The sequence below is a fragment of the Hypanus sabinus genome, chromosome 7 (assembly GCF_030144855.1).
Source record: "Hypanus sabinus isolate sHypSab1 chromosome 7, sHypSab1.hap1, whole genome shotgun sequence".
Classification (NCBI taxonomy): domain Eukaryota; kingdom Metazoa; phylum Chordata; class Chondrichthyes; order Myliobatiformes; family Dasyatidae; genus Hypanus; species Hypanus sabinus.
In genome coordinates, this window is record NC_082712.1 from 144222185 (window position 1) to 144244379 (window position 22195).

The 22195-nt window shown below is 41.3% G+C and overlaps 1 protein-coding gene across 1 annotated transcript in view; it reads left to right on the forward strand.

Moving 5' to 3' along the window:
* The window catches only part of swap70b (switching B cell complex subunit SWAP70b), a 123638-nt gene that overhangs the window by 96001 nt on the left and 5442 nt on the right, over positions 1–22195 (forward strand). The window contains exons 8-10 of the mRNA XM_059975877.1: positions 7422–7529; positions 10788–10954; positions 19229–19427. Of these exons, the coding sequence (XP_059831860.1) occupies positions 7422–7529; positions 10788–10954; positions 19229–19427 (474 nt within the window). The remainder of the gene's footprint in view (positions 1–7421; positions 7530–10787; positions 10955–19228; positions 19428–22195) is intronic.

Sequence of the window (22195 nt, forward strand, 5' to 3'; positions counted from 1 at the left end):
TCGGTGGTCGGTGTTTATTAGGTAGGTGGTGTGTACTCGGTAGTGGGTGTTTATTAGATAGTCGGTGTGTACTCGGTAGTCTGTGTTTATCAGGTAGTTGGTGTGTACTCGGTAGTGGGTGTTTATTAGATAGTCGGTGTGTACTCGGTAGTCTGTGTTTATCAGTTAGTTGGTGTGTACTCTGTGGTCGGTGTTTATTAGGTAGTTGGTGTGTACTCGGTAGTTGGTGTTTATCAGGTAGTTGGTGTGTACTCGGTAGTTGGTGTTTATCAGGCAGTTGGTGTGTACTCGGTAGTTGGTGTTTATTAGATAGTCGGTGTGTACTCGGTAGTCTGTGTTTATCAGGTAGTTGGTGTGAACTCGGTGGTCGGTATTTATTAGGTAGTTGGCGTGTACTCAGTGGTCGGTGTTTATTAGGTAGTTGGTGTGTACTCGATGGTCAGTGTTTATTAGGTAGTTGGCGTGTACTCAGTGGTCAGTGTTTATTTGGTAGTTGGTGTGTACTCGGTGGTTGGTGTTTATTAGATAGTCAGTGTGAACTTGGTTTTCGGCGTGTACTCAGCGGTCTATGTTTATTAGGTAGTTGGCATGTACTCGGTGGTCTGTGTTTATCAGGTAGTTGGCGTGTACTCGGTGGTCTGTGTTTATTAGGTAGTTGGCGTGTACTCGGTGGTCTGTGTTTATCAGGTAGTTGGTGTGTACTCGGTGGTCTGTGTTTATTAGGTAGTTGGTGTGTACTCGGTGGTCTGTGTTTATTAGGTAGTTGGTGTGTACTCAGTGGTCTGTGTTTACCAGGTAGTTGGTGTGTACTCAGTGGTGGGTGTTTATCAGGTTGTTGGTGTGTACACGGTAGTCTGTGTTTATTAGGTAGTTGGTGTGTACACGGTAGTCTGTGTTTATTAGGTAGTTGGTGTGTACTCGGTGGTCTGTGTTTATTAGGTAGTTAGTGTGTACTCAGTGGTCGGTGTTTATTAGGTAGTTGGCGTGTACTCGGTGGTCTGTGTTTATCAGGTAGTTGGTGTGTACTCGGTGGTCTGTGTTTATTAGGTAGTTGGTGTGTACTCGGTGGTCTGTGTTTATTAGGTAGTTGGTGTGTACTCAGTGGTCTGTGTTTATTAGGTAGTTGGTGTGTACTCCGTGGTCAGCGTTTATCAGGTAGTTGGTGTGTACTCGGTAGTTGGTGTTTATTAGATAGTCGGTGTGTACTCGGTAGTCTGTGTTTATCAGGTAGTTGGTGTGTACTTGCTAGTGGGTGTTTATTAGGTAGTTGGTGTGTACTCGGTAGTGGGTGTTTATTAGGTAGTTGGTGTGTACTCGGTGGTCTGTGTTTATTAGGTAGTTGGTGTGTACTCGGTGGTCTGTGTTTATTAGTTAGTTGGTGTGTACTCAGTGGTCTGTGTTTATTAGGTAGTTGGTGTGAACTCGGTGGTCTGTGTTTATCAGGTAGTTGGTGTGTACTCGGTAGTGGGTGTTTATTAGGTAGTTGGTGTGTACTCGGTAGTGGGTGTTTATTAGGTAGTTTGTGTGTACACAGTGGTCGGTGTTTATCAGGTAGTTGGTGTGAACTCAGTGGTCTGTGTTTATCAGGTAGTTGGTGTGTACTCGGTGGTCTGTGTTTATCAGGTAGGTGGTGTGTACTCGGTAGTGGGTGTTTATCAGATTGTCGGTGTGTACTCGGTAGTCTGTGTTTATCAGGTAGTTGGTGTGAACTCGGTGGTCTGTGTTTATCAGGTAGTTGGTGTGTACTCGGTGGTCTGTGTTTATTAGGTAGTTGGTGTGTACTCAGTGGTCAGTGTTTATTAGGTAGTTGGTGTGTACTCGGTAGTGGGTGTTTATTAGGTAGTTGGTGTGTACTCGGTGGTCTGTGTTTATTAGGTAGTTGGTGTGTACTCGGTGGTCTGTGTTTATTAGTTGGTGTGTACTCAGTGGTCAGTGTTTATTAGGTAGTTGGTGTGAACTCGGTGGTCTGTGTTTATCAGGTAGTTGGTGTGAACTCGGTGGTCTGTGTTTATCAGGTAGTTGGTGTGTACTCGGTAGTGGGTGTTTATTAGGTAGTTGGTGTGTACTCAGTGGTCTGTGTTTATCAGGTAGTTGGTGTGTACATGGTAGTCTGTGTTTATTAGGTAGTTGGTGTGTACTCGGTGGTCAGTGTTTATTAGGTAGTTGGTGTGTACTCAGTGGTCTGTGTTTATCAGGTAGTTGGCGTGTACTCAGTGGTCAGTGTTTATTTGGTAGTCGGTGTGTACTCGGTGGTTGGTGTTTATTAGATAGTCAGTGTGAACTTGGTTTTCGGCGTGTACTCAGCGGTCTCTGTTTATTAGGTGGTTGGCGTGTACTCGGTGGTCTGTGTTTATCAGGTAGTTGGTGTGTACTCAGCGGTCTCTGTTTATTAGGTGGTTGGCGTGTACTCAGTGGTCTGTGTTTATTAGGTAGTCAGTGTGAACTCGGTGGTCTGTGTTTATCAGGTAGTTGGTGTCTACTCATTAGTGGGTGTTTATTAGGTAGTCAGTGTGTACTCGGTGGTCGGTGTTTATTATGTAGTTGGTGTGTATTAGATGGGCTGAAGGTAATGTTTCTCAGCTGTATAATGTGTCTCACCTTGTTCATCATGCAACATTGCTTTCATAAATACTGTGGTCAGCTGAGGAGGATATTGTTTAAAAAAGGAATTTTCAGCATATTGGTGATTTTCTTTCAGCAGCAGTTCTGTGAAAAAGTGCAAGTAGCACCTCCAGCCTGACCTGATGTGACTCAGGAACCACTAATTTCACTTCTGTGAAGAATTCGTGCAGCTGTCTATGTGCATTTCTGTGTCTATTAGTTTGAAGTGATAAGTAGCCAGTTCCAAAACGATTGGACTTAAAAAGCATCTGACTGGTTGAGTATGGCTTACAGCATTGAATCTTGTTGGCAGTAGATGCAAATTCATTTTGAATCATCCCTCTAAGTGCTCTTTGCCCCTATAACACTCACTCATCCTTACATGTTCTCAACTTCTGCTTTAAGGTTGCTGCCCTGCTGGGAAACTATTTTAATGCCTCCTGCAGCATTTTAATGCCTCTTCTGCCTGATCATTTTCTGCATGTAAGCCTAGAGGATATTTGCGTGGGAAGGACGTTATTAAACTGTTGTAAATACTGCCACGTTAACCCACGAGGCCTTCCAGTTTGTGGTCAACATGCAACAAGAGATGCTGGAGGAACTCAGCAGGTCAACCAGCAGGGAAGGGAATGAATAGTCAACTTTTCGAGCTGAGGCTCTTCATCAGGACTGGAAAAGAAGGGGGAAGTTGCCTGGAAAAGGAGGTGGGGGAGAAGGAGGAAGACAGTCTAGAAGGTGATAGTTGAAGCCAGGTAGGTGGGGAGCAGGGGGATGAAGTAAGAAGCTGGGAGGTGATAGATGTAGAAGCTGAAGGGCTGGAGAAGAAAGAATCTGACAGGAGGAGAAAGTAGACTATGGGAGAAATGGAAGATGGAGCTGTACAAGGGGGAGAAGGTGTATAAGGCCAGAGTGGGAGATAAGGATATTCATGCACTCAGTTTGGAGACTACCCAGATGAAATATGAGGTGTTGCTCCTCCACCCTGAGGGTGGCCTCTATGTGGCAGGAGAGCTGGCCATGCACCAACTTGTGGGAATGGGAGAGGGTATGAATTAAAATGTTGGGCCACTGGGAAATCCTGCCTCTTGTGGATGGAGTGGAGCCACTCGAAGATGCGGGTCCCCAGTCTATGTCACGTCTTGTCTCAGCAGTGTAGAGGGGGGCTGCATCAGGAGCACTGGATACAGTAGACAACCCCAGCAGGTTCATAGGTGAAGTGTTGCCCCACCTGGTAGGACTGTTTGGCACCCTGAACGGAGTGGAGGGAGGAGGTGAATGGCAGGTGTCGCACTTCTGCCACTTGAAGGGTTAAGTGTCAGGTGGGAGATTACACTGGACAACAAAGATTTTCCTTCTTGAATACCTTTAGGTGTAACTTATGAATTTTGGGCTACTGATCATGAAAATCTCCATGAAATTTCCCTATCGTGCTCCATTTTTTAATAAATGTATGTTTATTATTTCAATTCATAATTCAAGTCAATTGAAACGTTGCCTACAATGTAAGTTGGAAAGTTTCCTATCTTTTCCAGGCATGCTTGGGCATGTTTAGGCAGCACAGCTGCTGCATGGCAGGACAGGTTTTAGTAATAATTATTGGGTTCAGGACTGTAAGGATGGAATTTGCAATCACCAGGTACAAAACTTTCTACAAAGGATTTTGATATTTGAGACAGATGCTTCCCATATTAACTGATGCCAAGATTAAGGAAAGCATTTTTGTTGGTCCACAATACAAAATAGACAGTAGGTGCAGGAGTAGGCCATTCGGCCCTTCTAGCCAGCACCGCCATTCACTGTGATCATGGCTGATCGTACACAATCAGTACCCCGTTCCTGCCCTCTCCCCATATCCCTTGACCCCGCTATCTATAAGAGCTCTATCTTACTCTCTCTTGAATGCATCCAGAAACTTGGCCTCCACTGCCTTCTGGGGCAGAGCATTCCACATATCCACCACTCTCTGGGTGAAAAAGTTTTTCAGCATCTCTGTTCTAAATGGCCTACCCCTTATTCTTAAACTGTGGCCTCTAGTTCTGGACTCACCCATCAGCGGAAACATGCTTCCTGCCTCCAGCGTGTCTAATCCCTTAATAATCTTATATGTTTCAATCAGATCCCCTCTCATCTTTCTAAATTCCAGTGTATACAAGCCTAGTCGCTCCAATCTTTCAACATATGACAGTCCCGCCATTCCGGGAATTAACCTTGTGAACCCACGCTGCACTCCCTCAACAGCAAGAATGTCCTTCCTCAAATTTGGAGACCAAAACTGCACACAATACTCCGGGTGGGGTCAAACAGGTCATCAATGACAGGCAGTTTGAAGAATTTCTAGTGGGACCGGGGAAAATCACCTGGAAGGCATTCAAGGAAGTTGCTGAAATTTTTCTCAGCATCTACAGAGCAGCTGGTTGAAAGCATGTTGCAAGCATATAAAACCATGAAATGCAACATGTCACTAAAGATTCATTTTCTGCATTCCCATTTAGACTTCTTCCCTGCAAACCTTGGTGCTTTTAGTGATGAGCATGGTGAAAGGTTTCACCAGGACATTGTGGTCATGGAGAAAAGATACCAGGGCAACTGGAATACATCAATGCTGGTGAATTATTGTTGGGCACTTAAGCGAGAAGCCTCAGGCACTGAATACAAATGAAAATCATTAACAAAATATTTTTAACTTAGTAGAACTTTTGCAAAGCATCAGCACTGTTATGCAATTAAACATATTATATTCAATAAAAGTTAATTTGTTGTTTCTCCAAATTCCTACATGATACAAGTAGTCTGAAATTATATTTGTGTTCATCTTCCAGCAGTCTATCATAAACAAAAAAAATACTGAGGAAGCAACATTTCTGAAAAAATTTGTTGTCCAGTGGGGAGGAAAAATTGGACAAGGGAGTCATGAAGAGAGCAAATCCTGCCGGAAAGTAGAGAATGGGTGGGGAGGAAAAGATGTGTTAGGTGGTAGTGTCCCATTGAAGATGGCAGAAGTTGTGAAGAATGATGTGTTGAATGCTGAGACTCATGCAGTGGTAGGTGAGGACAAGAAGAACACTATCCCTGTTAAGGTGGTGAGAAGATGAGGTGAGCGTGATTGTCCGGGCAATGGAGGAGTTTGGGTGTGGTTCCTAATGCAGGGTCCGTTCCAGTTCTTGAAGCAGATTCTCTGCTTCCACAGATGTCGCATTCCTCCAGCCATTTGTTTCTTGGGTTTTCTGAAAGCTCTGGCTTAAACTTACAATGATTATAAGTAAATATTGATTATATCTCAATTCATTTGAACTATGCGCCTACACCTTTGTATTTGTATTTCATCCCACATAGATGGGAATGTATTGAAGCTGTTAGAGGAAAACTCAATGTACAAATCTGCTTAGTCTTGGTATAATGACTTCTCTCATTCAATCACTAATTCCAAATGTTAGTTTTTTTCTATTGTCCTTGGCTGTTCCTTCAATATAGGTCTTAGCACTTTAATTAAAAAACCTGCTGAGAATTGTTATTTGATCCCTTCAGTGAGCCTACAGTTTATTGGATCACAGCAGTGCTAAGTAACTGCATTAAATAGCATTGTATTGAATGTGGTGAAAGAAAGCTTTCTGTCCAACTTTGCATATTTTACTTCAAAAAAAGGAAATGCATTTAGTTACTCATTTGCTGCCTTTCTTAAACAGCACTGTTTTGAGCAGCACACTATTTAAAGATCAATTCTGAGCTTATCAGTCTCTGCAGTAGTAACTGTGGCTTTACACAGCTGTGATGGTTTTGAATGGAGGAAGATGCTTAATTTCTCTGAAAGTTGAATAGTTGATTCCATCACACACACAAAACATTGGAGGAACTCAGCAACTCAGGCAGCATCTATAGAAGGGGAATAAATAGTACAAGTTTCAGGCCAAGACCCTTCATCTTGATGCCTGACTAGCTGAATTCCTCCAGCATTATGTGTGTTGCTGAAGATTTCCAACAACTGTAGAATCTCTTGTGTTTATGTAGTTGATTCCGTGACATGTTGATACTCACTCCACTGTGCCACTCTTTAATGGGATATGGATTATATCTTTGTGGCTTTCTCATTCAATACAGTACTGATGTAAACATTCTGATGCTAAAGTCTCACTATAGGACCCAAGTCCATGAAATATGTTGTCCCTCCACCTTAACACTGGGCACTTTTGAATTGGAATTAGAATTGGTTTGGTATTGTCACACGTACTGTGGTACAGTGTGACATTGTAGTTGACATTAGAGAAGGATCTGGACACACAGTTGTGAGTGAATAGGGAGTAAAATGAGGGGCTGAGGACACAGCCTTGTGGGGTGCCGGCGTTCAGGAGAAGTGCGGTGGAGGTGTGCATGTCTGTTTGCTGTTTAGTGGATATGATGCTAGATCAAGTTTCCTTGTGACTTTTGAGGTAGATACATGAAAAACTGAGTATATGGGTTGTTTTCTTTTTCAGTGCTCCTGTCCCAGTATTATTATTTATTCACCATTTAATACGGTGGCTGGGTGAGAATTTATTCTTCATCCCAAGTCGCCCCTGGAATTGAGTGGCATTGAGACAAGATGAGTAAGAAAAGAATCTTCTCGAGGAGCTGAAAGTGCCAAATGCAGAATCATTAAGAATCAACTGTTAATGGGAGCACTGGCTTTGATCTGAAATGATTATACTCAGTGTTGAATGTCAGTGCTCATGCTGTTCTCTTATTGCGATGTCACTGATTTTCATGAAAGAGACTTTGTCCTGCTTTAAGAATGTTATGCAGAATTTTTATAATGGCCTCTTTTTGTTTGCCTTTTATCTATAAAGGAACTGGAGGAGGCTGCAGGACAAGCTGCACTTGAGGAGCAGAAACGTCTGCAGACACAAATGCAATTGCAAGATCGATTCAGACAGGAACTAGAGCAAGAAAAAATTGTAAGTTCTATTATGATAGTTTTATTTTGATGAAATGTAGAGTATGTCATTGTTGGTTTTGTCAATTATCCATGGCCGTTTATTTATAAAGATTAGTTTTATTTCTCACATGTGCATCAAAACATAAAGTGAAATGCATTGGTTATGTCAAATCAAATCATTGAGACATATGCTGGGCAGCCCACAAATGTTGCCATGCTTTGGCGCCAACATACCGTGTCCTCAACTCACTAATCCTAACTGGAGGCCTTTGGAATGTGGGAGCAAATTGGAGCACATGAAGGGAACTATGGAGTCACGGGAGAATGAATGAAAAATCCCATAATTGTTGCTCTTATTTAACTGATATTTAATTACAGATTTTACTTGTATTCGAATATAAGGAATCTGATATGACATTCGTGGTTTAATTTGTACAGTATGAGCATTAAAATGTTAAAGCATTTGTAGAAACGGTCTTCAAAGGTTTAGGAAATGCAGCAAGATATTTGAAATCCAGTGCTGGTTTTATACTGGAACTCGGTAGCGGACTAATAGTTCTTCAGTGTGTTGCTCTTCACGGTATATAAGTTCATGCACTCTGGGTAAACAAGATCTTTGCAGGTTGACAAAAGTTTCACAAAATTAAAGGACATAGGATTTGCACAATTAAATGCAGAGAAGCAAACCACTGAACAACTGAGTTTCTTGGTTGGCTGAGAATTTGGTCAAATTGTTGCATCTCAGTTCATGTAGAACCCTCTGGCTAACTGCGAGGTTAGTGCAAGCAAAGCCAGACTTCACAAAGTGGATCATTAAACCCACAGTGCTACTCTGTCCGGTGCACAGCTAGTCACAAAATATCGTTGTCGTTTATTCTTTGGAGATAATATCAAATTCATATATAAAAGGATGAACTCACCATAGTCAACGCTAGTATTGAAATCATTTCTCATATGTGTGACAGTATTTAGATTTAGGAAGGAATATGTGATATTGAAGAAAGCTGAGTTTCAATTTGAGACATTTCCTAGACTGATTAAGAATGAGTGAGACAAACTGTGGGGTAGAGTACTGAAATGCAGAATCCCATGAGGCTGATTATCAATGGCATTTAAAATAGATTTATTTAAATATATATTGCTAGTATGCTGATTGTCTGACTTGAACCCTATTAATGCCCAGGATAGAGCTTGTTGTGTGTGGCTATGAATGAATAGATGTAACCTGTTCTTGTAGATATTAAAAGAATCAAGGAATTATGAGAATAAGGCAGGAAGTCAGCCATGACCTTGAACTGAAAGATAGTATAGACTTGAGGCAAATAGCCTTTACTTGCTCATTTTTTAAGGCCAAGAACCAAATTGCAATATCACCAGTATATACTTATTCTTTAAGCAGTTAATTTCACTCTAAGAACTGCTTGATCCTTGAATGAAACCCTTTCGTGTTTTAAACCTCTTTAGATGTGACACCAGAATTGTGTTTTGAGCACAGCCGTTCTGATGTGGCATGCCAGGCACCATTTAAAAAAAATTGCTTCTCAATGGAATCAGGTCAGATTTTGAGAAGGGAATTGTAGATTCAACTTTAGAGCCATCATTACTGATTGCCTCATAAAATCTTGTACTCAAGCATCATTCACTACTATAGCTCGTTGGAACAGTATTTTGGCTTAAACAATTATTCGCTGTTTAATTGAGTTCCATCTAGTCCTTTAGAACAAGTAAAAGAATTGCTAAACTTTGTGTGACTTTTCTCCACCATTGGTTTTCTTTCTCTTCTGAAGCTGTTGACTCATGGTTTATTATGCATTTTATAGAACTCACACAATGGGTCTCTGTTTAGATTTGAGCATAAATAGGATAATTAAACTTCACATTGCTCTACAAAGTCCTTTAAACTTTATACCTAAACAACTTCCTTAACCACCAAAAGTAGCAAGCAGCATAAAAGATAATTGTTCTGCCCTTGCTCATGGTTCTCCCCATTTTCTTAAGCTAGACAGATGGGTAAACTTCAGTCCTGGCTTAATTCTTCACCAACCCATTACAGCACACAAGGAGCTGATGTAAAAGGACAGTACTTCTCAATGATCTCACAAAAGGTAGATTCAAATATTCATTGAAATTCCTTCGACTTCTAACAAAGTGCTTCTATCTATTAGCAATGAAATGATGATGAAAGCTGATTGCTGTGAACTTACAATTAAGCAGTGAGATCTAGTAATTAAACATAAAATAACAAACCACATCAGGCAGGGCATACTTTAACAATAACAATTTATGGCACAGAGTTGCCAGGATCATAAGTATGTCAAACAATTATCAAGCTCTGCAAAGTCCTGCAGGATCCATTCACAGATAGTGTGCTGAGAAATGCTATTTATCCTTTTGTGTTTATTTAAATCATTAATGATATAGTTAGCGACCATACTATTAACATAGCAATTTTTGGGTTTTAAATAAAATACCAGTTGAGATAGGTAACTGGTAGGACTTCCACTATGTATTTATGTTTTACTGCAGTATGGTAGAGCTCTATATAGCATTTTTATATTCTGACTATGAAGGTATTTTATGTGACCGTCAGGTCTGGCCAGCATGTGTTTGTCTAGGGGAAGACAGTCAAAACTGAGAAATCTCGTTTGTGTGGATACTGCGTGATGTGTTGCCCGTTTACAAATCCGAAATGCAAAATATCAGATAGTACACCATATGCATTTAAACAATTGAGCTTTATAATTCTTAATTTGACTATAGGGTAGTAAAGAAACAAAAAAGCAAAAGGGCCCATTCTGATGAAACCATCTAATGAACAACGTTGGAGCTCACGGTTTTCCCGTCTGTTTTCCCCCCGGTCGTTGACTCCTGTCCCCATTCCAAGTCTACTTCGTCTTGCAGACTATGACTTCCCCATTCTGGCATCTTCTCTCTCCATCTTCTGCTGAACAAAAAGACTGCAAAATCCCTTCTCTCAGACCCACAAGAAAGAACAACATGCCTCTCGTTGGATGACACACATTCTAAAGCCCCCGTTATCTCTAGTCATAACCCAAACATTGCTGCTACAGAGAAACCATTACCTTAGCAGTGAAACATTACAGAGAGGTCATTACATTAACAATGAAACATTACAGAGTAACCATTACATTAACAGTGGAACGTTACAGCATGTTATATTTACTATTGATTCTTGGCCAGACATCTGTGTTAACCATGTGGATATCTTGTGTACTCATCAGGGTAAAGATTATTAACTCTGCACTATTACATTTAGACCAGAGAGCAGATGGAAAAGCAAATGGCTCAGAAGTCTACCGAGTTGGAACAGTACTTGCAACGTGTCCGTGAGCTGGAGGACATGTACCAGAAACTTGAGGAGGCTCTCGAAGATGAACGGCAGGCTCGACTGGACGAGGAATCTATCCGTAAACTTCAGACCAGGTAATGACTTACAAGTATTTGCAATGCTAACTTCTGCAGAAAAGACAGGAATGGAAGGTGGGAGTTGGGGATATGTATTGGGATGGGAACTGGTGAAGCAGATTACAAAAGTTATGCGGACTCCATGTTTAGTCAGGACAGGTTGTAACCTCATGGCTGAGTGGGAATCCAATGGGGCTTTTACCAAATGCTGTTGTGGAGAGATTGGATATGGTGGAGGAAGAGTTAGTTGTTTCGAGCCATGTCTGAACCACTGGCATAGGATTATAAAGTGTTCTGCTGTTAAACTATAAGAAGATGAGAGCTAAATTAATAAAAAGGATGAGATAGTAAATCTTAGGACTATTAACTGTGAATTAATTGCTGTATTGCTGGACCGATCAGGAAGTGGCAAAAGTAGCACTGTGCAGTTCTGGGAGGGAGTTCCTACAAAAGCAAGATAACTCTCGGACTGGAACTCAATGATGTCAATAAGAGTAAAATTTTAGAGAACATTTTGGGCACCTAAAAGCTTAAAAAAAAGTATTTTAGATGCCCAAAATCTTAGTTACTGGACTTGTAAATATAGGCAGTATGGAAATTGCAGATAGTTTGGTAGAATTTTTCAGGTTTATTCCTGAGTATATTGAAAATGTTCTGAAGTAATCCTATTACTTGAGAAAAGTAAGAATAAGGAAACTACATACATTCCAGTCAAAATCTATGCAGGGAGGTTATTGGAATTGAAATTTGAGGATAAAATGAGGTCAGAAGTTACAGCTATGTGCATCAAGCCAGCTGGAATTGAAGTATTTAGGAATGTATGTATTGAAATCTTTGTATGGATATTACCTGATCATGCAAAAAAACACCTTGAAGAACATGAGGAGAGCTGGTTTGTTATTGCTGTAAAGATTAGTAGCTTAATAGGTGCATGTTATAGATAGATACTGAAGTGTCAGTTTAATAAGCAAATGTATAGCAGATGAATTTCAACATGGGTAAGTGTGAGTTAGTTTTTTTTCCCCACAAAGCTCTTGGTAGAGTACATCTGGAGGCTTATGTACAATTCCGGACATCACAGTGATGTACGAAATGAGTACTTTGTGTCAGTATTTATGAGGAGAAGAAATTGAAGAGAAGTGGAAACAGAGTGGGGCATGCAGTGTGCTGGGACTTTTTGAGATTAAGGAAGAGGTAATGCTGGGCCTTCTGAAAAACAGTGAGGTAGGTACATCCCCAGGGCTTGATGGCATATATTCCAGGATATTGAAAGAAGCAACACAGAGGTTACTGGAGCTTTGGCAAGGATCTTCAAGAGATTCAAGATTATTTAATGTCATTCCCTGTACATAAGTGTAAGGAGAGCAAAATAATTATTTCTCTGGATCTGATGTGGCACAAAAAACCCGCAAAAGGTAAAAAAAAAAACAACCCAATAATAATAATAATAAAACAATCAATATAAATAAATAAGGTAGCTTATATGCATAGATTGATTGTATGTCCATAAAGACCTTAAGGTATTGGAGCAGAATTAGGCCAATTGGTACATCAAGTCTGCTCCACCATTTCATCTTGGCTGATACAATTTTTCTCTCATTGCCAATCTCCTGCCTTCTCACGTATCCTTTCATTCCCTGACCAATCAAGAATCTGTCAAAATCTACCTTAAATATACATAAAGAATTGGCCTCCACAGCTGCATGTAGCAATGATTCACCGCCCTCTGACTAAAAAAATTCCTCCTCATCTCCATTCTAAAAGGATGCCCTCTATTCTGAGGTTGTGTCCTCCGGTCCTAGACTCTCCCACCATAAGAACCATCCTCCATCCACTCTATCAAGGCCTTTCACCATTCGATAGGTTTCAATGAGGTCACCTTCATTCTTCTGAATTCTGGTGAATACAAGCCCAGAGCCATCAAGTATTCTTCATACGACAAGCCTTTCAAACCTGCAATCATTTGAACCCTACTCTAACTGAGGCCTCACCAGTGTTTTATAAAGCCTCAACATTACATTCTTGCTTTTATATTATAGTCCTCTTGAAATGAATGGTAACATCACATATGCCTTCCTCACCACAGACTCGACCTGCAAATTCACCAGTAGGCAATCTGCACACAGACTCCTAAGTCCCTTTGCACCTCAGATTTTTGAATTTTCTCTCTGTTTAGAAAATAGTCTACCCTTTTATTTTTTCTACCAAAGTGCATTACCATACACTTGCCAACGCTGCATTCCATCTGCCATTTCTTTACCCATTCTCCTAATCTGTCTAAGTCCTTTTGTAGCTTCTCTACTTCCTCAGAATTACCTGCCCCTCCACTTAACTTCATATCGTCCACATTGAGGATAGTATGAAGGACTATCAGAGAATGTAGAGGAATATAGATCATTTACAGATCTGTACAAAGAATTGGAAGATGTTGCACTTGGGAGGTCAAATGATAGGAGAAAGTATACATTAATGGTAAGCCCTTTAATAGCGCTGAGGTACAGAGGGATATTGTGGTTCAGGTCCACAGTTTGCTGTAAGTGGCTGTGCAAGTGGTAAAGACATACGGAATGCTCACCTTCATTGGTGAGGGTGTTGAGCGTAAGTCACACTGCGACTATAAATGACCTTAGTCAAACTACACCTGAAGTTAGGGTTAACCCATTATAGGAAGGATATGGAGACTGAGGAAAGGGTGGAGAAGATGCTGCCTGGATCAGAGGGTATGAGCTGCAAGGAAAGGTTAGAGACACTTGAGTTGCTGTCCCTGGTGTTGGAGGCTGAGGGGAAACATAGGGCTGAATCTTATCCCCAGGGTAGAAATTTGAACAGCTGAAAGCATGAATTTAAATTTAGAGAGGGGAAGTATAAAGGTAACGCGAGAGAAGTTTTGACTTATACGCTGAAAGTTATGTTCCAGGAATGGTTTACCAGAGGTTGTTGTGGAGCAGGCAATTTGGTGGAGTTTAAGAGGCTTTTAGATAGACGCAGGAATATGAAGGGGATGGAGGGATATGGATGATACATAGGAGGAGGACATAGTCATAGAAAAGTACAGTATGGAACAGGTCCTTCTGCCCATCTAGTCTGTGCTGAACCATTAACATTGCCTATTACCATCAACCTGCACTGGGACCACGAGCCCCCATACCCCTACCATCCATGTGCATATCCAAATTTCTCAAAAGTTGAAATCGAGCTTGCATGCACCACTTGCACTGGCAGCTCATTCCATACTATTGTAGCCTTCTGTGAAGAAGATTCCCCTCATGTTCACCTTAAACTTTTCACCTTTCACCATGACCTCTAGTTGTAGTCCTATCCATCCTGAGTGGAAAAGGCCTATCTATACCTCTCGTAATTATGTACACCTTTATCAAATATCCCCTTATTCTCCCACGTTCTAAGGAATGAAGTCCTAAACTATTTGATCTCACTTTATAAACTCAGGTCTTCCAGTACCAGCAACAAACATCCTTGTAAATTTCCTCTTAACCCTTTCAACCTTATTTACATCTTTCCTGTAGGTAGTTGACCAAAACTGCACCTCAGTAAGGGGGGAGGTGTAGGACCCTCACTATCATTCAGGGTCCCAAACAGTCCTTCCAGGTGAGGCAACACTTCACCTGTGAGTGTTTTGGAGGTCATCTACTGTGTTCGGTGCTCCCGGTGTGGCCTCCTGTATGTAGGTGTGACCTGACATAGACTGGGAGACCACTTCGCCGAGCACCTACGCTCTGTCCGCTAGAAAAAGTGGATCTCCCAGTGGCCACCCACTTTAATCCCACTTTCCATTCTGCTATGTCAATCCATGGTCTCCTCCACTGTCATATGAGGCCACGGTTGGGTTGGAGGAACAACATCTCATATTCTGTTTGGGGAGCCCCCAACCTGATGGCATGTATACCAATTTCTCTAACTTCTGGTAATGCCCCAACCCCTCATCACCATTTCCCATCCTCTTTCCCTCTCTCACCTTATCACCTTGCCCACCCATTGCCTCACTCTGCTGCTCCTCCCCTTTTTTCTTCTCCCATGGCCTTCTGTCTCTTTCACCAATCAACTTCCCAGTTCTTTGCTTTATCCTTCCCCCTCCTGGTTTCACCTGTCACCTTGTGTTTCTCTTTCTCCTTCTTCCACCTTTTAAATCTTCTCCTCAGCTTCTTTTTCTCCATTCCTGCCGAAGGGTTTCGGCTCGAAACGTTGACTGTACTCTTTTCCATAGATGCTGCCTGACTTGCTGAGTTCCTCCAGCATTTTGTGTGTGCTGCTCGTATTTCTATCATCTGCAGATTTTACTCTTGCTCCTGTACTCAATACTTTGATTTATGAAGGCCAGTGCACCAAAAGCTTTAAGCTGTGTGAATTGTGCTGTTGTCTGCTCAGCCTTGGAGCCAACACTTGACGGTGTGCTTGTCCTGTAATCTAGTGCTGAATTCCTTTCCAGTGGTTTGTTTGCCTTTGCCGTACCTTTTGTTTTTTGGACCTGTTTTATTTTAGAACCTTGGATTCACTCTACTGTGTTTATCAAGATTGGCACAATATTGTGAGCCAAAAGCGTTGTCCAGTGCTGTATCATTCTATGATCAATCACATTTCAAAGCAAAGTTTGTCCTTGGAGGAAGTACAGGACAGGTTCTCTAGTATGTTACCAAATGGGTTTGAGGAAAGATTATGCAAGTGAAAACACGAGGAAATCTGCAGATGCTGGAAATTCAAGCAACACACATAAAATGCTGGTGGAACACAGCAGGCCAGGCAGCATCTATAAGGAGAAGTGCTGTCGACGTTTCGGGCCGAGACCCTTCATCTACCAGCATTATGTGTGTGTTTTCTGCAAGTGAAGTTTGTATTCCTTGTAGGTTAAGGGGAGTTATGAATGGGGTTTTGAGGATTTTGAAAAAAGTTGACTAGATGGTTAATAAGAAACCTTTTCAACTGATAGAGCATTCCAGCACGTGATAACATATTTTCAAAATCAAAATTCAGCTAGTAGGACCTTTTTTCACACAAAGGATGGCCAAGGATTGAAAGCCTCTTTCTTGCTACGCTTGTTCAAATAATCACCTTAAAAATGAGGCTGACTGATTTTGGAGAACTCTGCTATAAAGCTTTGAGGCTTCAGTCTAAAAGGAATTACTGAGAAAAATGAAAGTTCCTGCTTTTAAAAATTATTATGCTGGCATGGACAGGAAATTGGCTAATAGAAACAAGACAGTAGACATAAATTATTCTTTTTCAGTTTTACAAGATGAAATGAGTTTTGTGTCATAGGGGATTAATGCTGGACCTCAACTTTTACAGATTTATATAAATGACCTGACTGAAGACAATGTTAGTCTGGTTGCAAAGTTTAGAAGTGATGCAAGTAAGACAGCATGAGGAAGGTGGTATGTTGACAGGTAATATTAGTGGTCAGAGGGCGGGTGGATGAATGTGAAATTGATCACAGCAAGAAAAATAAACAAATCTCTTATCATCTAAATAGTAAGAGATTGCAGGGCTGTGATATGCAAAGTGGTCTGCATACCCTAATGTATGATTCAGAAAGGGCCAGTATTTAGAGATGATAGCGAGCTATCATTTGGTGCTGGGGACTTCAATACAAAAGTAGGGAGATAATATTTAAGTCATGTAAGGTGTTGTTGAGACCAACTGTGAAATATTGTGCAATTGATCTTATTTTAGGAAGGATGCTAATATGTTGGAAACAGTTCAGAGGAAGTTTACTAGCCTAATATTGCGATGGAGAAGTTGTGAGAAGGAAATGGATAGACTAAGCTTGTATCTGCTAGTGTTTAGAAGAGTGAGGGGGGCTTGATTGAGGCATCTTCTTAGGGTAATTTAATGCTGATGTTTTTATTTACAGGTCAATCTAGAGCTGGGGTCACTATTTGAAAATGAAGTTAGATTATATTTTGCTCAGTAATTATGAGTCTTGGGAACTCTTCTTCAGAGCTAGTGAAAACAGCATGTTTGAATAATTTTTAAGACAGAGGTAGCTAGGTACCTGGTAAGCCAGGGAGGGGAAGGTTACCATGGGAAGATGTGAATATGCAGCTGAAAATAGTCAGATCAGCCATAATTTTATTGAAAGACAGAGCAGGATTCAGGGACCAATTGTTCTATTCCTGTTCCCATTTTGTATCATACAACAAGTAATACTGAAAAAGATACAGACCTATTAAAAAGAATACTGCATAATTAAAACGGAAAGAGACTTGAATTTTTATGTAGCGTCATTCAGGATATAGCTAATGAAGAACTTCCTGAACTGTAGTTGTAATGTAGAAAATGCAACAGCTAATTTGTACACAAAGGCTGTCACAAGTACCAATGTGATAATGATCGGATCTTTGGTTAGGAGTCTTCCCAGTAGAGCACTGGGAAGAGTCCTATCCAAAGAAATGCTGATAAAATATGGCTATTCTAGAAATGAACTTCATTTAGTAATCATTCCCAAACCATCATGATTTGACATCCCGTGCAACATTCCAAAAGAAATGTGTTTGAAAATTCATAACTCAAGTATGCAGATTTTCTGATCAGTACAAACACGAATGAGGAACCCAATCAAAATTTTAGCACACCATCAACCCTGGCAATAATCATCTCAGCTGTTTTTTTGTGTGTGTCACACTGGATTGTATTGCATTTGGGGGAAACCACACCCATGATGTGATCCATTATTTAGCTGCATCTCCTCAGTATTCAACTGGACTTTGATCCAGATTTTCACACATATCTCTCTGACATGAGTCAAACTCCCCACCTGCCAAATGAGAGGGAAGTGCACCAGTAATGGAACCTCAACAGTTGCCTCTTAATGCCTACTTGTCACTGGATAACCGATTAGCTTTATGTTCATAAGAGATTCTGCAGATGCTGGAAATCCAGAGCTACACACACAAAATGCTGAAGGAAGTCAGCTTCTCAGGCAGCATCTATGGAAATGAATAAACGGTCAATATTTTGGGCCAAGTCTCTTCATCAGAACTGAAAAGGAAAGGGGAAGACGCCAGAATAAAGAGATGGGTGAGGGGGAGGAGGATAGCTAGGTTGATGGATAAAGCCAGGTGGGTAGGAAAGGTAAAGGGCTGGAGAAGAAGGAAACTGATAAGAGAGGAGCGTGAACCATGGGAGAAAGGGAAGGTGGGAGTACACCAGGGGGAGAGGTAGGCAAGGAATAAGAAGCCAGGGTGGGGAAAAGGGGCTGGGTGGAGACAAGAGGATCCCTATTAAGGCGGTGGGAAGATGGGGTGAACACAGACGTTCAGGAAATGGAGGAGATGCGGATAAGGGCAGCAATAATGGTGGAGAAAGGGAAACCATGTTCTGTGAAGGAGGAGGACATCTCTGATATCCTGGAAGGAAAGCCTTATCCTGGGAGAGATGCAGTGGAAAAGGAGGAACTGAGAAAAGGGAATAGTATTTTTATAGGAGACTGGGTGGGAAGAGGCATAGTCAAGGTAACCATGGGAATTGGTTAGGTTATGAAATATATAAATAGACAGTTTGTCTCCAGAGATGGAGCCAGTGAGATCAAGAAACGGGAGAGGGGTGTTTGAAATGGACCCAGTGAACTTAAGGGTAGGGTGGGAAATTGGAGTCAAAGTTAATGAAATTGATGAGTTCAGCTTGGGTGCCTGAAGCTGCATCAATACCAATACCAACACAGTCAACAATGTAGTGCAGGGAGAGTTGGAAATCAGGGTAAGTGTGGAACATGGAGGGTTACAGGTAGCCAGTGACAAGGTGGGCATAGCTAGGGCCCACATGGGTGAACATGGCAACCCCTTGAGTTTGGACCAAGTGGAAGGAGCCGAAGGAGAAATTGGTGAGGGTCAGGACCAGTTCTGCCAGGTGGAGGGGAGCTGGTTGGTTCTTCTATTGAGAAAGAAGTGGAGAACTTTAAGGCCTTCTTGATGGGGGGGGGGGAATAGAAGTGTACAAGGACTGGACATCCATGGTGAAAATGAGGTGGTCAGGACCAGGGAATTGCAAGCTGTTCAGGAGATCGAGAGCATGCGGTGTCACAGTTGTAGATGGGAAGGGACTGAGCCAAAGGAGATAGAATGGAGTTGAGGTATGTGGACACGAGTCCAGTGGGGCAGGAACTGACAGAGACACTAGGCCTACGCAGACAGTCAAGTTTGTAGATCTTGGGTAGGAAGTAGAAACGAGTGTGTGAGTTTGTGAGTTTGGTGGCAGTGGTGCACATAATGTGGAAGGACATAGTCGTTTAGACCAGAATGCTATTAACCTTGCCATCGTTTTATTAATTTGTTGACATAGATTACTGGAAGAGGAGTGCAGTAAACGACAAGATTTGGAGAAACTTCACTTACTACAACAACAGACTATCCAAATGACTGAAGCAGAAAAGCAAGAGCTACAAAATGAGAGAGCCAGAAAAGAGGAGGCCCTGCAAATGGCAATGAAGCAACTGGAAGAGCTTGAGCAAGAGAGAAAGCAAGCTCTTGCACAGTATGGGGTAAGATGGTAACACATCAGTTTAGGAAACATCGTGTGGAAAATTAAGCAGTCACCTGATAAGTCACATTAAGTTTCTTATTCTTGAATGCTAACCAACACACTCTGTTCTGTTGCTAAACATAAAATGCTGAATCAATCAAATTTGTTCCTTCTGGTTTTCCAGTTTGGCATCAATACTGAGTCAATTTCTAAATTTAGCCACCTGGTTTACTACGTTTCAAATATAAAAAATCAAATTGACATATAACAAGTACCTTATGTGAAACTGCTACAGGGTTTTATTTAGAATCTGAATCTGAATCAGGTTTATTATCGCCGACATGTGGCGTGAAATTTGTTAACTTAGCAGCAGCAGTTCAATGCAATACATAATCTAGCAGAGATAAAAAAATAAATAAAATAATACATAACAATAAACAAATAAATCAATTATGTATATTGCATAGATTTTTTAAAATGTGCAAAAACAAATACTGTATATTTTTAAAAAGTGAGCTGGTGTTCAAAGCTTCATTGTTCATTTAGGAATCGGATGGCAGAGGGGAAGAAGCTGTTCCTGAATTGCTGAGTGTGTGCCTTCAGGCTTCTGTACCTCTTACCTGATGGTAACAGTGAGAAAAGGGCATGCCCTGGATGCTGGAGGTCCTTATTAATGGATGCTGCCTTTCTGAGACACCACTCCCTAAAGATGTCCTGGGTATTTTGTAGACTAGTGCCCAAGATGGAGCTGACTAGATTTACAACCTTCTGCAGCTTCTTTCAGTCCTGTGCAGTAGCCCCTCCATACCAGACAGTGGTGTAGCCAGTCAGAATACTCTCCATGGTACAACTATAGAAGTTTTTGAGTGTATTTATTGACATGCCAAATCTCTTCAAATTCCTAATAAAGTGTAGCCGCTGTCTTCCCTTCTTTATAACCACATCAATATGTTGGGACCAGGTTAGATCCTCAGAGATCTTGATACCCAAGGATGTGAAATTGCTCACTCTCTCCACTTCTGATCCCTCTGAGGATTGGTATGTGTTCCTTTGTCTTACCCTTCCTGAAGTCCACAATCAGTTCTTTCGCCTTACTGACGTTGAGTGCCAGGTTGTTGCTGTGGCACCATTCCACTAGTTGGCATATCTCACTCCTGTATGCCCCCTCGTCACCACCTGAGATTCTACCAACAATGGTTGTATCGTCAGCAAATTTATAGATGGTACTTGAGCTATGCTTTGCCACACAGTCATGTGTATATAGAGAGTAGGGCAGTGAGCTAAGCACGCTCCCCTGAGGATGCAACAGTGTTAATTAAGTTCCCAGTTAGTTTGCAAGTCCCATGAAAATTTGTTCTAATAGGACACAGCAGTAATATAGAGTTAAGAGTTTACATTAGAATCAACTTGATGATCACTGATATAGGTCATGATATCAGTTGTTTTTTTTGTGGAAGCAGAGAAGTTACTATAAGTTACAAAAGTAACTTCTGAAGTCTGATGGCAGAAGGGTAGAAGCTGTTCCTAAAGCAATAAGTGTGGGTCTTCAGGCTCCTGTACCTCCTTCCCGATGATAGCAATGTGAAGAGGGCATGTCCTGGATGGTAAGGGTCATTAATGATGGATGTTTGAGGCACTGTCTGTTGAAGATGTCCTCAGTGATGGTGAGGGTGGTGCTCATGATGGAGCTGCCTGAGCCTTTTTCAGTCCTGCACATCGGAACTCCCATAGCAGGCACTGATGCAACTGGTCTGAGTGCTCCCTACCATACATTTGCAAAAGTTTGCAAGAGTCTTTGATGACAGATTAAATCTCCTCAAACTCCCAATGAAGTGAAGCTGCTGGCATGCCTTCTGTGTGTTTGCATCAATGTGTTGGGTCCAGGATATATCCTGAGATGTTGATGCCCTGGAACTTGAAGCTGCCCACCCTTTCCTTTGCTGACCCTTCAATGAGGGCTGGTGTGTGTTCTCCTGATGTCCCCTTCCTGAAGTTCACAATCAGTTCCTTGGTTTTGCTCACCTTGAGTATAAGATGATTGTTGAAGCACTACTCAATCAGCTGATCTGTCTGACACCAGAATGTATCATCATCTGAGACTACTGTAGTGATGGAATGAATGAATAACTGTAAAATAATATGAGATTTGGCATACTCTGATTATTTGTATTTGATCAGTGATGATTTGATGGAGGCTTTTAAAAATAAATTATTAGTTTATTGTCATTTCTATTTTTATAGGTTGGAGGATTGGTAACAAAGAATGGTCAATTTAAAGCCCTAAAGGAAGGTGGAGGGGGGGTGGTGGTGGCATTTATAGAGAAAATAATTTCAACAGTGTTGTCACCGAGGCTTGTTGAGTAAGCAGCCTTTGCACAGTTCAAAGGAAAATTGGATTAATACTTAAGGCCTCAGTCTGGCAGGAGCACGTTAACTGGATTGCTTCAGTAAAGCTCTAACTTGGGAACCTCTTGTAAAGCATTGCTCCACTTGGAATGTTCTCTTCCTTTGCTCAAATGTGCTGTAGCTTTTAGGAAACTTATCAAATCTCATTTTGACCTTGGAATGTAGTACAAAGGACATGGCTATCTAACCAAGAATATCATTCGCAACCAATTTAAATGTGATGAGGAAACACATGCTGATAACTATAAAATCATTAGTTCAGCCGTGTCTGTGTCCAAATGTGTCTATACCCTATATTAAATTAGACACGTACTGTACTCTGAAATGTATCCAGTTTGCATTACAGAACCATATCTTCCTTGCTTTCATTGTCACATCCCT